Here is a 15,840-nt window from a genome sequence, read left to right as displayed (position 1 = left end):
GCAGCATGCTACTCCCCCTGCCCGCACACAGCCCCTCACTACCCCCTGTGCCTGCGCCCTGAGCTACTCCCCCTGCCTGCACACAGCCCCTCACTACCCCCCTGCCTGCAGCACTTGCTACTCCCCCTGCCTGCACACAGCCCCTCGCTACCCCCCTGCCTGCGCCCTGAGCTGCTACTCCTGCACACACACAGACCCTCACCACCCCCGTGCCTGCGCCCTGAGCTACTCCCCCTTCCTGCACACAGCCTCTCACCGCCCCTGTGCCTGCGCCCTGAGCTACTCCCCCTGCCTGCACACAGCCCCTCGCTACCCCCCCGCCTCCTGAGCTACTCCCTCTGCCCGCACACAGCCCCTCACCAACCCCCTGCCTGCGCCCTGAGCTGCTACTCCTGCCCGCACACAGCCCCTCGCTACCCCCCATGCCTGCTCCCTGAGCTACTCCCCCTTCCTGCACACAGCCTCTCACCACCCCTATGCCTGCGCCCTGAGCTACTCCCCCTGCCTGCACACAGCCTCTCGCTACCCCCCTGCCTGCAGCACTTGCTACTCCACCTGCCCGCACACAGCCCCTCGCTACCCCCCTGCCTGCGCCCTGAGCTACTCCTCCTGCCCGCACACAGCCCCTCGCTACCCGCCATGCCTGCTCCCTGAGCTACTCCCCCTGCCCGCACACAGCCCCTCACCACCTCCGTGCCTGCCCCCTGAGCTACTCCCCCTTCCCGCACACAGCCCCTCACTACCCCCCTGCCTGCAGCACTCGCTACTCCCCCTGCCCGCACACAGCCCCTCGCTACCCACCTGCCTGCGCCCTGAGCTACTTCCCCTGCCCGCACACAGCCCCTCACCACCCCCCTGCCTGCGCCCTGAGCTACTCCCCCTGCCCGCACACAGCCCCTCACCACCCCCCTGCCTGCGCCCTGAGCTACTCCCCCTGCCCGCACACAGCCCCTCACTACCCCCCTGCCCGCAGCACTCGCTACTACCCCCCTGCCCGCAGCACTCGCTACTACCCCCCTGCCCGCAGCACTCGCTACTACCCCCCTGTCCGCACACAGCCCCTCACTACCCCCGTGCCTGCAGCACTCGCTACTCCCCCTGCCTGCACACAGCCCCTCGCTACCCCCTTCCTGCATCCTGAGCAACCCTCCTGCCCACACACAGCCCCTCACTACCCCCTGCCTACACCCTGAGCTACTCCCCTTCCTGCATGCAGCCCCTCGCTACCCCCTCCCTGCACCCTGAGTGGTTTTCAAACTTTCTGAGCTGAATCCCTACCTCATACATCCCAGACTGGTGGGTGACCTGCGGAAGTGAGTCGGGGGTGGAGGTGGCGCTGCCTTCCTGGACCCTGCTGTTCGGAGCTGGCCTGAGCCCCACCAGCCCCTGCCTCTACCCAAAATAGAAGTCAAACTACGCCTATGTCCGAGGGCCCACCCAGAGCCCCAAGTCTTCCCCGTGCGCATGCACACACTGGGCCCTGGAATTTTTTAGCATGGGGGGGTGGGTCTTAGAAAGAACACGGTTGAGAACCCCTGCTTTAGCGTATGCTGGAGCAACTCACACTTTTAGGTCTGGAGTGTCCCAGTTTGATCCCTAGTGTGTCAGCTTAGAGGGTGGCCCTCACATTAGCACTCGCTAAAATCCCTCCACATATTTAGCTAGTAAACTGAGCATACTTGCTGCAAAGTCACTGAGAGACTGTTTGCAAAATGCTGTCAAATGCTGTCCAGAGCCCTCTTCCTCTAATCTCACTTCATAATAATAATTTGAGTATTGCTTACAGAATGGACCAATAGGAATTCAGGCAGAAGTGATTTTCCACCCTAGATTGACGGTGTCCCTTTTAATGAAGGCTTCTGCCTTTGAAGAATTTGCATTGAATTAGCTCCATGTGTCCTCCAGGATCGCTAGTGCTTTCCTGACTGTACATAGGAATCTCAGAGCCACTTTTGTCATGTAATTGTGTACGCCCAAATCCTGAGGCCAGTGTCTGCCCTGTGTAGACAGGCCAATACCTGACCAGATGCGAGAGAGAGAGAGAGGGAGGAAGACTCCTTCCCCATGTAGGCGATAGAGGCTCCCCGGCCAGGCTCCAGCCCCCTCCCGATCATAGGAAGATCAACACAATATGTGGCCTCGGCTATGTGTCCACCCACCTGTCATGGTGTGGTGCAGGAAGCCCCTGCAGAGTGAGGCTCTGCTCAGGAGTGCTCTCCCCCCCGCCCCAGCACAATCCCTAGCTCTGTTTCTGCCCAGTGGAATCAGACCAGTTCTCCTGGGGGGACTCTGCGGCGTGGAGCACGGGAGTTGATTTGCCCTTACTGAAAGATGTCTGTGTAATGCCTACGTTCAGCAGCTTAGAGCTCAGTTTAGCCTGAGACCTTTCGCTCTGAGTTTCCTGACTTTGTTACTGCAGCGGTAAGGCTGGGGTTAGTGTGAGGCACATTCAGAATATGCAAATGAAACTGGCATGGAGGTCGGAGGCAGATATCCACTGAAGGAAGGGGGCAGCCTCCTCCAGTGCAGGTGTCAATCAACAGGTTATAAAAGGGAAAAACTAGTCTCTTTGTGAGACATTTGCATGTTTCATTATGTAGGTTATCTGTGCATTCATAAATCATCACGGTGACTTAAAACTACTTGTTCAAAGTTCACCCTTTAAAAGAAAACACTTTAGATAACTGAATAACATTACCACTGTGGTGCCTTTTCTTTATGAATACCATCAAAACTGCTCCTTTTCTTATCAAAGGCAAAACTGGAAAGATGTTAAGGGCAGCTGCAGTAAATGAATCTCATTCTATTCAACTGAAACCTCCGTCAGCTGGAGGACCCCTTCATTTCTGTGCCTAGCGTATGCTGAAGTGTATTTCATAAGACATCTTGCTTTGAACTGACTCTTTCAGTCTCCTCTTTGAGGGCCTCTGAAATACTCAGTGAAGAGCTTGCTGCAAAGGAGAGAGAACCCAGCTTTTCTCTGCTATCCCATTTAAAGCTTCTTTGCGTATCTTATTGTCACAAGTGGCGCCATCATCTCCATCAGGGTATCAAAGTCCATAACAGAAGCTGGCTCCTATAGTTGAAGAAAAAAGAGCCCATAAGAAGCAAGAAGCAGCCAGCCAAGACCCATGCATTTTCAATAACTGCCAAAGATCATGCAAATCTCGGACTGGACTCTTCAGTCACATCAGACATTGCAAACCATCTACATCATAGGCTGCAGTTCCCACTGTCTCTCACAGATGAAAGGATGCCAACAACAATTTTGCATTTCCTGGTTCAGACGCCCACAAAGCGCAGGGGAGTGTCTGAGCAGAGGAAATGGTGATAAATGTGCAGTTGAGGCCAGTTTCCAGGTTCTTTTGGACTATTCCATGACCATTACAAGAGTTTGGTTAGTTTAGGGCCTGTCAGTGGTAAATCTCCCCAGGTCTGTTCTTTGTATTACGGCAGCATCCAGAGATCCCAAGTATGATCAGGGCCCTGTTGTGCTGGGTGCTGCACTAACACCTAGTAAGTGACAACCATCCCTACCCTGAAGGGCTGTCAGTCTAATTCAGAGGCGGGCAAACTACGGCCCACGGGCCACATCTGGCCCACAGGACCCTCCTGTCCGGCCCTTGAGCTCCTGGCTGGGGAGGCCAGCCCCTAGCCCCTCCCCTGCTGTTGCCCCCTCCCCTACAGCAGCGGTTTGGGCACTGGGGCTGTGAGCTCCTGCAGGGCGGTATGACTGGCTGCAGCCGAGCAGCGCAGCAGCCCAACATGCTGCTCTGAGCGGCATGGTACGGGGGTCGGGGCCAGGGGGTTGGATAAGGGGTGGGGAGTCCCGGGGGGCAGTCAGGGGACACGGAGTGGGGAGGGGTTGGATGGGGCAGAGGTTCTGCGGGGTGGGCAGTCAGGGGACAGGAAAGGGGGGGGGGTTGGATAGGCTTGGGAGTCCAGGGGGACCTGTAAGAGGGCGGGGGTGTGGATAGGGGTTGGGGCAGTCAGGGGACAGGGAGCAGGGGGGGTTGGATAGAGGGTGGGGTCCCGGGGGAGCGGTTAGGGTTGGGGGTCCTGGGAGGTCAGGGGACAAGGAGCAGGGGGGAGTTGGATGGGTAGGGAGTTCTGAGGGGGGCAGTCAGGGGGCGGGGACCAGGCTGTTTGGGGAGGCACAGCCCTCCATACAGTTTTACAACCCCAGTGTGGCCCTCAGGCCAAAAAGTTTGCCCAGCGCTGGTCTGATTAGACAAAACAGAGGGGTGGCAGGGAGATGGAGGCACAGGGAGGTGTGGTGACTTGTCTGAGGGTGTACAGCAAGCCCATGGCAGAGCCAGTACAAGATCAACCGGGTTTAAGACTAGAAGGGACCACTATGATCATTTAATCCGACTTCTTGCATAACACAGGCCAGGGAATTTCATCCAGTAATTAGTCCAGCACCTTACAGTGGAACTAGAATGAATCTTTTACAAATCTGGATTGAAAGACTCCAAGTGATGGAGAATTTACCCCACCCCTTAGCAATCTGTTCAGGGGTTAATCACCCTCACTGATAAAGCCATTTTATTTCCAGGTTGAACTTTGCTCTCAGTCTGAACCCAGGTATCCTGAGTCCCCATCCAGTACATTAACCACTGGACCGTGCTGCCTTGGATGGCACGTGTTAGATGTACCGTCATGGCATTGAGTGTGAGCGCAGTATAAGAACTTTGATACACTAGACTAGAAGAGAGGGACCAAATTGTGTCCTTCATTCTAAATGTAGCCTTCAGAACATCAAACAAACAAGTAAATGAACAAGAGGGAATAACCTATTAGATATGGGATCCATGGGGAACAACAATGGAGAAGCATCTCTGGGAGAACGGAGACATACTGGTGTCTTACTCTGCAATGCAGCTTATAAGTGTCCTGATTTGAATACAAGCGAAGTTACAATCAAAGGACACAAGAATCTTTTCCTGGAAAAGGCCAGAAGCAACAGTAAATTCTGCCCTTCATAAAGTCTCGCCTGGGTACTTGGAAAGATAGTTCTGCCCTCGTCTGCTAGCCAGCCTGGAGGATTGTTGTTGCAAGACTTCCCTGCTGGGAGGGAGATTGGTTAGCATCACTTACATGCTCTCCCTGACACCAGATAGAACTGGAGGAATCTGAAGGTACTCCAGCATTTGAAGCGCTTGGAATCTGAGCACAGTCATATTCTGGGCAGCCTTGGGCTGGCCTATCCACTTTATTATAAGATCAAAACTGAGCCTTAAGGGATGATGAATTTTACACTTTAGACCGTTGCAAATTATATCAATAAAGCAACTGCAGTAATAATATCTCCCATCTGACTGGAGCCTTCAGCTGTTGAATTACAAAATGTTGTATGTAGTGATAATTCATGGCTCAGAGCTTTTTCCACTTTCTCCTTTTTTTTAAAGCTGCTAAGAAAATTCCTCCCAGTGGTGAGACATTAGGTGCTTCTAATTTAACACATTGAAAGTGGGTCAGTAGAAACATTCCTTCTATTTTCTAGGTGTGTTAATTACCACTAGCTAATTCCTGAAAAGAGAGACCGCACAGTTTAATTCAAACTATAGAGCCCAAGTCCACAGCTGGTTGACGTCAGTGGATCTGTGCTGATGTACGTCAGCTGAGGATATTTGACGTATATTTTCAGAGGAAAGTTTCCTGAGGTTAAGACCATTTAAGGAGTTGAATAACTTCTAAAATCCCTCATATAGAACAGTTTGGTGGGGAGAAGGGGACACTGAAATGGGAAGCACTTACACTAACTGTACAGGAATGAATAAATCACCTCTATAAAACCCAAAAGGAAGGAATTATGAGCTTCCAATTTATAGTCTCGTGTAAATAGAAGCGTGTTTTGATGTTTTTCATTTTGTTTAAATCCTGAAATAATCAGAGGTCAGAATGTAAGTGATTGTGGAAGAAATAAATGGATTAAGTTAATCAGAGCTATTGGGTGTGTGTTGCTGAACAGTTATAAAGGTACCACCCATTCTTTCTGCTAGTTGCAGCAAAATAAATCCAAATGCACTGCTGTTTCTTTCCAAAAAGAACTGTTTTGTTCCTGCTGTATATACATTTTCCCCTTCTTAATATGCCAGTAAAGCCTTTTAGAGGCTGGTCTGAAACCAAGCCAGAAGAATAAAACTGCCAATTCAATGCTTTTCAGGGTCAGCTGGGATTTTTGGCTGTGGAATAAATGTCTCTGTGAGCTTTCAGTCCTAGGAAGTTTCATGGTTCTGTGTCGCTCTCTGGTACGTACTAGGTTGGCCTCAGATCTGTTTTTGTTCATATGGGTAAAATGGTATGGCATGTCCTCTTTGCAACAGGGCCTGTATAGGTGGAAACTCAGAGTGGTATTCAAGTAACATAATGGATGGGTTTTTAAGTAAATATCTCTGATTCTGCAAGGTATTTAAGCAGATGAATAGCCCAAGTCAGTGGAACTGGCAGCCTGTTTTAATGTTATCCAGGTGCTTTATTTCCTTGCTAAATTGGGGCCTTAATGCAGGTGGGAGCAAAGACCTGGTCCAAATACTTTCCACGAGTGACTGTTTTAACACAGTGCCTTGCAGATCACTTAGGGCTTCCAGCTTGAGAATGCAGCAGATGGGATGGTAAAAGTCTGATTTAATAGTACGTTTTTACCTTGTTCGAAACCTCACCAACTTGGCAGGCTTTAACTTACTACTCCTAGGAGTGCAGACTCTGCGGGGGGAAAGGGGTGTCTGTATGTCGGGAAATATACCGAGCAGGAATTACATCCTTGATCTTATAAAACATTTACACGTTGAACTCAATGAGACGGCTCATGTATAGACAGCTAGTTGTATGTGTGTGTGCAGAATCCAAGCCCACGTGCCCAAAGACCAAGCCGGCACAAAAATGCCGGCGTTCAACTTTATTTGAAGGATCACAGACACAATGAATGTTTCCAAAAAAAAAAAAAGGGAAAGCTGAGACCTGGACACTGTGGTACTTTAGTTTACCCTTTTCGAAATCACTGAAGTGGATGAGATTATCATTTTTCAAACGTCTGAAAGCTTCTATCTGTGCTAATGATGTTGGACAGAGAGAACCCCTTATAAGAGATGTTTGATTGCCATTTCTGTAGCCGTGTAGTTTTTCATGAAATAACAGGTCTGTAGAAGTGGGGCAGTGAAATTTCGGAATCATTTGCTGCTGTCTGCGATGCCTGTTATGAAACTGATACTCCTTGGTAATTCTGTCTGCTGCTGTACCTTTAGACCTGGGCAGAGATGTTTTAAATGAGAAATAATAAATCTCACATTTAATCCTCTGAGAGGCAGATGGTCAGAACGTACCTTGAGGATGCATTGGTAGCATTAGAGAGGTAGTTTAGAGGCTACCACATAAGACATTGAATAACAATGAATTGCATTTCATCAAAGCAAGCTAACTAAATACAAATACTTCTGCACTGAGAGTTGCAGCTGTTAATTCCACATCATTTTGTAGATGTGTAACGGTGTTAGGAAATTAATGTAAATCCAGCTGGCTTTTTGTTGCTAGGTGTAAGTAACGGGTTCCCGACCTGAGGGGCAGGTGCCCGAGAGAGAAGGGTGAGACCAGATTAACCCAGGCAAACATGCCCTTCTGGCCCCTCTGAAGGCCAGCTAAATTAGATGCATTCATACTAACCCTGCTCTGCCCAGTACAGCTGCACTAATGGTTTAGTAACCCAAGTGCAGCCAGCTTGCGCTGCATGGATGTCACTTAGTTAACCTTCCCCTTTCCAGATCAGTCAGTGACTGGCTTCTGCTGTACAGATGCTGCTCTGTTAACCCCCTGGGGTCTGTCCCTCTAGGTTTCCTGGCTGGCTCCCCTATATGGGCACTCACTGCAGCTCCCTGTACTTGTAGCCAGTCTTGAGGCTGTTGCTGAGTGAGTCCTGCAGGCAGAGTAGAGGGGATGCGGGCTGCTGGAAGCTGGCCGAGGAGCAGCAGTGCTGGCCACCCCACTGCCCGCTCAGGTTTGGCCTTGTCATGCTGGGCCAGGTTGGAGTGGAGCTGCAACCCCGTGCGCCAGGTCGTGATGCCACTCACTCAGATTTGGTGCATCCCCCCCCCACAGCCCCATTGTGACAGAGGGGCAGCCAGGCCGAATTTGAATGAGTGGCATTGTGAGCTGGGTCACAGGGTCGCAGGACTGCTTGGGTTGGGCCCCCCACAAATTGGGGCCCTAGGTACATACCAGGTGTTTCTGTACATTAATCCAGCCCTGGAGTAGGGAACCCTTTTCTGTTGTAACATACGGTCTCAGGATGGGAGAGGCTGGGAGCCACTGAGGGAAACGATTCCACTGAAATGCAGCCCAGTGTGTGAAGCTCTGGAGCCCTTCCACTGTTCAAAGAAGGCTGCTGAGATTCCTTCCCTGTTGATCTGACACTCGCGTGTTCTCTCCTTCCCAGCTATGGCACCCCCAGAGAGAGAGGCCAGAACGTCCCTCCTGTGACGGGTTTGTGATGAGGAGAAGCTGTTGGCTGCTGAGTGCTCTGAACCTGAGGTTTCTGCTGGGTCTTGGAGCACCGCATTGAACCACTAGAGAGAGCCCAGAACACAATGAACAAACTGAACTTCCATAATAACAGAGTCATGCAAGACCGCCGCAGCGTTTGTATTTTCCTTCCCAACGATGATTCCCTCAACATCATTATAAATGTAGGTAAACGCCTTAACCCAGATATGTCCTGTGAATTCGTCTAGCATTGGTCTCCTAAGATGTTGTACCTGCAGCCAGCATTGTCCCGATTGCCTCAGTTTTACTGCTGGAATCTGTCTCGCTTTATCACACACTGACACCTGTGACACAGGTGATCTCAATGCTACTACTTGACTGACAGATGAGCAGAATTATCTGCCCCGGGCAACTTTCCTTGCAACACATTGTTCAAAATTAGTTTAAAGCAGGCTTGTTTTTAAGAAGTCCACTTGACACGCCTTACTTCTCTATGTACATCCACATCAAACAGTGTGGAAAAGCGGTAACTGGAGGGCATGCACAAAAGCTCAGTCAGTTAGTTACTTTCATCACTTTTTTTGTAGCCTCTCCATTTTATATAAAATATATTTGATTTAGGACACAAAGTGTGTGTATATCTAACAAATGTGTTTCTAAAAGAGGTCAGTCTTCTGTAGTTTTAAATGTATTACTCCTTTTACAGTTACTCACATTTGCAGGCTCATCAGGATTTTACTCTCTGTCTCATTGGGCTTGATGCTCTGAGAATTCATTCTCTGTGCACTGCTCTAGCTAAATCCAAGTGACGTTATTTTAAGTGTGATCCATTCCTTTATGTATCATTAGAACTGGGTCCAGTTAAGCCCTCTGACATGCATGCCCAACCCCCATTAGTTTTGAAAGGACAAACATAGAGGCAGAATGGAGCCGTTTGACAATAATATGGGTTTCTTCTTCGAGTGATTGCTCATATCCATTCCAGGTAGGTGTGTGCGCGCCGCATGCTCAGCCGTCGGAGAAACTTTTAGCCTAGCAACACTCGGCGGGTCGGCTGGGTGCCCCCTGGAGTGGCGCCACCATGGCGCCGCATAAATACCCCAGCCGACCTGGCCACCCTTCAGTTCCTTCTTACCGCCCGTGTCGGTCGTTGGAACAGTGGAGTGCAGTTTACCTGACCTCCGCATTTTCCCTAGCTAATTGCTCGTTTTCGTTCTTTATTACTTAATCGTTCTTGTTTTACATAGTTAATTAGTTTAGTGACAGTTTAAAGTTATGGTTGTTAGTGTATTTGTTAGTAATAGTTTTCGCGGGGTCTGGGGCTCTTCCCCTACCCCGCGCCCGGACCGTAGCCATGCCTGGCTCGCCGGGCTTTAAGCAGTGTTCGGCCTGCAATAGGCCAATGCCGACAGGAGATCCCCACGACTCCTGTCTTAAGTGCCTTGGGGAATCGCACTTATCTTCTAAGTGCCCCATTTGCAAGGCATTTAAGCCGCGCACGAAGAAGGAGCGGGACGCTAGACTCCGGCAGCTCCTTATGGAAGCGGCATTAGCACCCTCGCCGGCACCGAGTACTAGCCAGCAAGTGAGTGACGCCGCCCCCTCTCGGCACGAGCACGGTCAGCACCGCGAAGGCTCCTCGGCACCGGGCGCAGCCGACGCCGAAGGAACCCCACGCCGCTCCCTCTCTCCGAGGTCGAAGTCGGCTAAGCCTCGGACGGCTCCTCTACGCCCGCACCACAGGCAGAGACTGCAACCAAGGCAGACCGCCCGGCACCGGCCCCGGTTGCGGCGCCGCCTAAACCGGCCCCGTTGACTCCAGCCCCACGAGGGCCGTCGAGTCCGGCGCCTGGAAGCTCCCCGGCACGGCCGTGGTCGAGCTAACCTTGCCTTCGATGCCGGAGACTTTTTCAGCGGCAAGAGACCTCATTGCCCTGACGGACCCGGCACTGCCCGTGCCCTCGGCACCGCCGGTCCGTGCGACTCTCTCCAGAGGCAAGCCGCTCTTTACCACAGCCGCCCTCTGTCACCGCTCCGGATGGCCGCCGCTCGAGGTCCCGCTCCCGTCGCCGCTCCACATCTCGGCGTCGCTCCCGCTCGCGGCCACAGCTCGGCTTCGCGGCACCGCTCACCTCGGCACCGCTTCGCCGTCGCGGCACCGCTCATCATCCGCGCACCATCACGGCACCGCTCACCACGACGCCGGTCCATCTCTCGCCCCCATCCCGCTATTCGCGGCACCGGTCGAGCTCCGGCACCGCTACAGGGACCGTCGTTCACGGAGCCGATCTCGCCATAAGGGCTCGAGGTCCCGGTCGACCTCCCGGCACAGAGCTGGTCGCAGGTCCGGTCGGGGAGCGGTACCGATACGATACCGTACCGGCACCGGTCCCCAAGACCCAGAGCTGCTCGATCTATTGGCACTTCGGTGCCCACGTTTGCGGCTCCTCCGTGGCTGGCCGGTCAGGAGTCGGCCTCCTCGCAGGCCGGTAGTTACTATAGCCGGGACCGAGATACTGACATGGCCGCGGGACTGTTTCAAGATGCACGTCCCCGGATGCAGGACAGCAGCAATGGCCCTTTTGGACACCCTGGGCATACCATCAAGCCCAGGGTGCTCCCTGGTCCGGCCCTACTACTCTTGCTTCGGAGCGCAGGGCGCCGGAAGCCACCGTATCCCGCCCTCCTCCGGCAGAGTCAGAGGACCATGTCATCCATCCTCCAGACTCCCGGAGCATCTCGAGCAGGAACGGCCACAGGAGCACAGTGCCATTCAGGACCCACTCGTCCCGGGATATCCTCCTCCTCTTCCCCGGATGAGGCCGTGGCAGGGTCCTCTTCTTCGGGGCGCCGCCAATAGATCTGAGAGCCCACCAGGACCTTCTTCGCCGGGTAGCTCTCAACATAAACCTCCCGGTAGAGGAAGTGCCGGAGGTGGACGACCCGGTGGTCAGCATCCTGGCCGCTGACACCCCGACGCGTGTGGCCCTGCCATTTATCAGGACCATCCAGGCTGCTACTGATACCCTGTGGCAGACTCCAGCCTCGATTCCGCCAACGGCTAAAGGGGTGGAGAGGAGGTACATGGTACCCTCCGGGGGTACGAACACTTGTACGTCCACCCTCCTCCCTCCTCTTTAGTCGTACAATCTGTCAATGACAGGGAGCGCCACGGCCAACAGGCGCCTGCTCCGAAATCCAAAGAGGCTAGACGGATGGACCTGCTAGGCCGTAAGGTGTACTCGGCAGGTGCCTTACAGCTCCGAGTGGCCAACCAGCAGGCTCTGTTGAGCCGCTACAACTTTAACACCTGGACGGAGGTTGGCCGCTTTACTGAGTTGCTGCCCCGGACTCGCGCCAGGAGTTCGCAGCTTTTGTGGAGGAAGGCAAAAAGGTTGGCAGGACCTCCCTCCAAGCTTCCCTTGACGCGGCCGATTCGGCTGCCGGACTGTAGCCTCAGGTATCACAATGAGGCGAATCTCCTGGCTCCAGGCCTCCAACCTGCCACCGGAACTGCAGTACACCCTACAAGACTTACCCTTTGAGGGCCGGGGTTTGTTCTCGGACAAAACGGACCCTCGGCTGCAAAGCCTAAAAGACAACAGGGTGATCATGAGGTCCCTCGGGATGCACACCCGTGACCCAACGTAGGCCCTTTAGGCCCAACCCCGCCGCCCGTACTTTCCGCCTCGAAACCGGCAGGACTTCAACAGAAGGCGAGGCCGGGGTGGGCGAAGGCGCCAGTCTGGCCCCCATGCGGGGCAGTCTCAAGGTCCCTCTAAGGCCCCACCCGGGCCCAAGGGCAATTTTTGAAGGTACGCCGGGGACGGTCTACCAGACTCAGTTCAGGATCCTTTTCCCCCTTTTCCAACCGCCTCTCCTACTTCCTTCCGGCGTGGTCACATCTTACTTCCGACCAGTGGGTGCTACGCACGGTGAAGCAAGGATACCACCTCCAGTTTGCTTCATCCCCGCCTTCCACCCCCCTTCCCGGTCCCTCTTCAGGGACCCTCTCACGAGCAAATCCTCTGGCACGAGGTGCAATCTCTCCTCACTGCAGGAGCCATAGAGGAAGTTCCGCTACCCGAGAGGGGAAGGATTTTACTCCCGCTATTTCCTCATCCCCAAGTCCAAGGGAGGCTCTCCGACCTATTCTCGACTTGCGGGGACTCAACAAGTGGCTACGCAAGTTGAAGTTCCGCATGGTCTCCCTGGGAACTATTATCCATCCTTGGATCCTGGAGACTGGTACGCCGCCCTCGACATGAAGGACGCGTACTTCCACATAGCGATCTTCCCCCCACGCACAGGAAGTACCTTCGGTTCACAATCAACCAACACCACTTTCAATTCGCTGTCCTCCCCTTTGGCCTGTCTACGGCCCCAAGGTCTTTACAAAATGCATGGCAGTCGTCGCCGCCCACCTTCGCAGGCAACAGATACATGTCTACCCGTATCTGGACGACTGGCTCATCAAAGGCGCCTCGCAAGCCCAAGTCCGTCATCACGTTTCCGTGATCACGGACCTCTTCGGCCGCTTGGGCCTCCTCCTCAATGCGGAAAAGTCCACTCTCATTCCAACACAGAGACTGGACTTCATAGGAGCGACCCTGGACTCCTCCCTCGCCAGAGCCTACTTACCGCAAGCCCGCTTCCTGGCGATCACTTCACTCATACGGCGCTTGCAAGCCGCTCATCTAACCTCAGCTCGCACCTGCCTCGCTCTTCTGGGACATATGGCTGCATGCACTTATGTCACCAAGTACGCCAGGCTCCGCATGCGGCCCTTTCAGACGTGGCTCCACTCGGTCTTCCGTTCCCCCGCGCAGGGACTCCATGGACGTGCTGCTCACGATCCCTCCAGGTCCCCTACGCTCCCTCGACTGGTGGTTGGACCCGTCTCTGGTTTGTGCGGGGATGCCATTTCATCCGCAGCAACCGTCACTAACCCTTACGACGGACGCGTCATCCCTCGGCTGGGGAGCCCATCTAGGTCGCTTGCAGACCCAGGGCCGTTGGTCAGCCGACGAGCTCAACCTCCATATCAAACGTCCGAGAGCTGAGAGCCGTTCGTCTAGCCTGCCAGACATTCCAACAGCACCTTCGTGGCCGTTGTGTCTCCGTCTTTACGGACAACACAACGGCCATGTACTACATCAACAAGCAGGGAGGGACCCGCTCGTCTCCCCTGTGTCTGGAGGCTATTCAACTGTGGGACTTCTGCATAGCCCTCCAGGTGGACCTGGTGGCATCCTTCCTCCCAGGAGTCCGGAACACCCTGGCGGATCGGCTGAGCAGGTCCTTCCTCTGCCACGAGTGGTCGATCCGGCCGGACATCATTTACTCCGTCTTCCAGAGGTGGGGTTTCCCCTCGTAGACCTCTTCGCCTCCACTCGAACAGGAAGTGCCAGGAGTTCTGCTCATTCCAGGGCCTCTCCCCGGATCGCTGACGGACGCGTTCCTCCTGCCTGGAACCACCGCCTGCTTTATGCCTTCCCTCCGTTTCCCTGGTGCACAGGGTCCTGCTCAAGCTCCGCAGGGACAGTGCGCATCTTATCTTGATCGCGCCTGCGTGCCCAGGCAACCCTGGTACACCACGCTCCTGGATCTGTTCGGTAGCCGCTCCAATTCCCCCCTGTGTCCCAGACCTGATCACACAGGACCACGGGAGACTTCGTCACCCAGACCTGCGATCCCTCCACCTCACGGCGTGGCTCCTGCATGGCTGAACGCTGACGAGTTGCGCTGTTCCAATTCGGTGCAGCGCATCCTCCTTAGTAGCAGGAAGCCTCCACCCGCCGGACGTATGTGGCCAAATGGACGCGCTTCACGGCCTGGTGCGCATCGCACGATGCTTCTCCCTTACAGGCGTCAATCCCGACAATCCTCGACTACCTCTGGCACCTTAAGCAGGAGGGCCTGGCGACTTCCTCCCTTAAGGTGCACCTGGCAGCGATATCCACCTTCCATCCGGGAGAGGGTGGTTACTCGGTGTTTTCTCACCCAGTAGTCTCTCGCTTCATGAAGGCCTGGAGCGTACTTATCCCCCCGCTCGTCACCCAGCCCCCTCCTGGGACCTGAACTTGGTCCTAAACAGACTTATGTTACCGCCCTTTGAGCCGCTTGCGACTTGTTCGCTTCTCTACCTATCGTGGAAGACGGTGTTCTTGGTGGCGATCACCTCAGCACGCAGGGTCTCGGAGATCAGAGCCCTCACTGTGGACCCTCCGTACACTGTCTTCCATAAAGACAAGGTACAACTGCGACCTCATCCGGCATTCCTCCCTAAGGTGGTGTCTGCCTTCCATACTAGCCAGGACATCTTTCTCCCGGTTTTCTTCCCGAAGCCTCATGCTTCTCGGCGGGAACAGCAGCTTCACACCTTGGATGTGCGCAGAGCGCTAGCTTTCTATGTGGAAAGGACCAAGCCCTTCCGGAAGTCTCCGCAGCTCTTTGTGGCCGTTGCGGAGCGGATGAAAGGTCTACCAGTCTCCTCCCAGAGGATTCCTCTTGGGTCACGGCCTGTATTCGCACGTGCTACGCGCTAGCTCATGTTCCCCTCGGACGCCTTACAGCGCATTCCACCAGGGCGCAAGCTTCCTCAGCGGCCTTCCTGGCGCACGTGCCCATCCAAGAGATTTGCCGTGCTGCGACCTGGTCATCGGTCCATACTTTCGCCTCACACTATGCGTTGGTACAACAGTCTCGAGACGACGCAGCCTTTGGAGTGGCGGTACTCCAGGCTGCCACGTCTCACTCCGACCCCTCCGCCTAGGTAAGGCTTGGGAATCACCTACCTGGAATGGATATGAGCAATCACTCGAAGAAGAAAAAGAGTTACTCACCTTTGTAACTGTTGTTCTTCGAGATGTGTTGCTCATATCCATTCCACACCCACCCTCCTTCCCCACTGTCGGAGTAGCCGGCAAGAAGGAACTGAAGGGTGGCCGGGTCGGCTGGGGTATTTATGCGGCGCCATGGTGGCGCCACTCCAGGGGGCGCCCAGCCGACGCGCCGAGTGTTGCTAGGGTAAAAGTTTCTCCGACGGCTGTGCACATGGCGCGCACACACCTACCTGGAATGGATATGAGCAACACATCTCGAAGAACAACAGTTACAAAGGTGAGTAACCCTGTTTTCTTCGCTCTTCCAAAGGGCCGGCTGGAATTTATTCTGGAGAAAGAAACCACAATTATTCTGCTCCACAGATTGATGAGATTCTGAATGAGGAGTTGTGTGCCTGATTCCCTGTGTAAATTACTGTGCACAGTGCAGGGCAATGGAGAACCAGGCCTTTTGGGAGAACTCCCAACGGGAAGAAAAACTGTGCTGCAAATGACAGGGGCAGCAACATGGGGGTCA

The 15,840-nt window shown here is 54.1% G+C and overlaps 1 protein-coding gene across 3 annotated transcripts in view; it reads left to right on the top strand.

The window, feature by feature from the left end:
* FRMD6 (FERM domain containing 6) overlaps window positions 1-15,840 on the top strand; it is a 93,520-nt gene that overhangs the window by 33,045 nt on the left and 44,635 nt on the right. For 2 of the 3 annotated variants that reach the window (XM_032783529.2, XM_032783530.2), the window contains one exon: window positions 8,432-8,681. The exons of the other annotated variant lie outside the window; for it this stretch is intronic. In XM_032783529.2, the coding sequence (XP_032639420.1) occupies window positions 8,583-8,681 (99 nt within the window). In that variant the 5' untranslated portion in view covers window positions 8,432-8,582. The remainder of the gene's footprint in view (window positions 1-8,431; window positions 8,682-15,840) is intronic. 3 annotated transcript variants of the gene reach the window in all.

Source organism: Chelonoidis abingdonii, chromosome 4 (assembly GCF_003597395.2).
Source record: "Chelonoidis abingdonii isolate Lonesome George chromosome 4, CheloAbing_2.0, whole genome shotgun sequence".
Lineage (NCBI taxonomy): Eukaryota > Metazoa > Chordata > Testudines > Testudinidae > Chelonoidis > Chelonoidis abingdonii.
The sequence above is the reverse complement of the archived record's forward strand: the minus strand, read 5'-3'. Positions and strand labels throughout refer to the sequence as shown.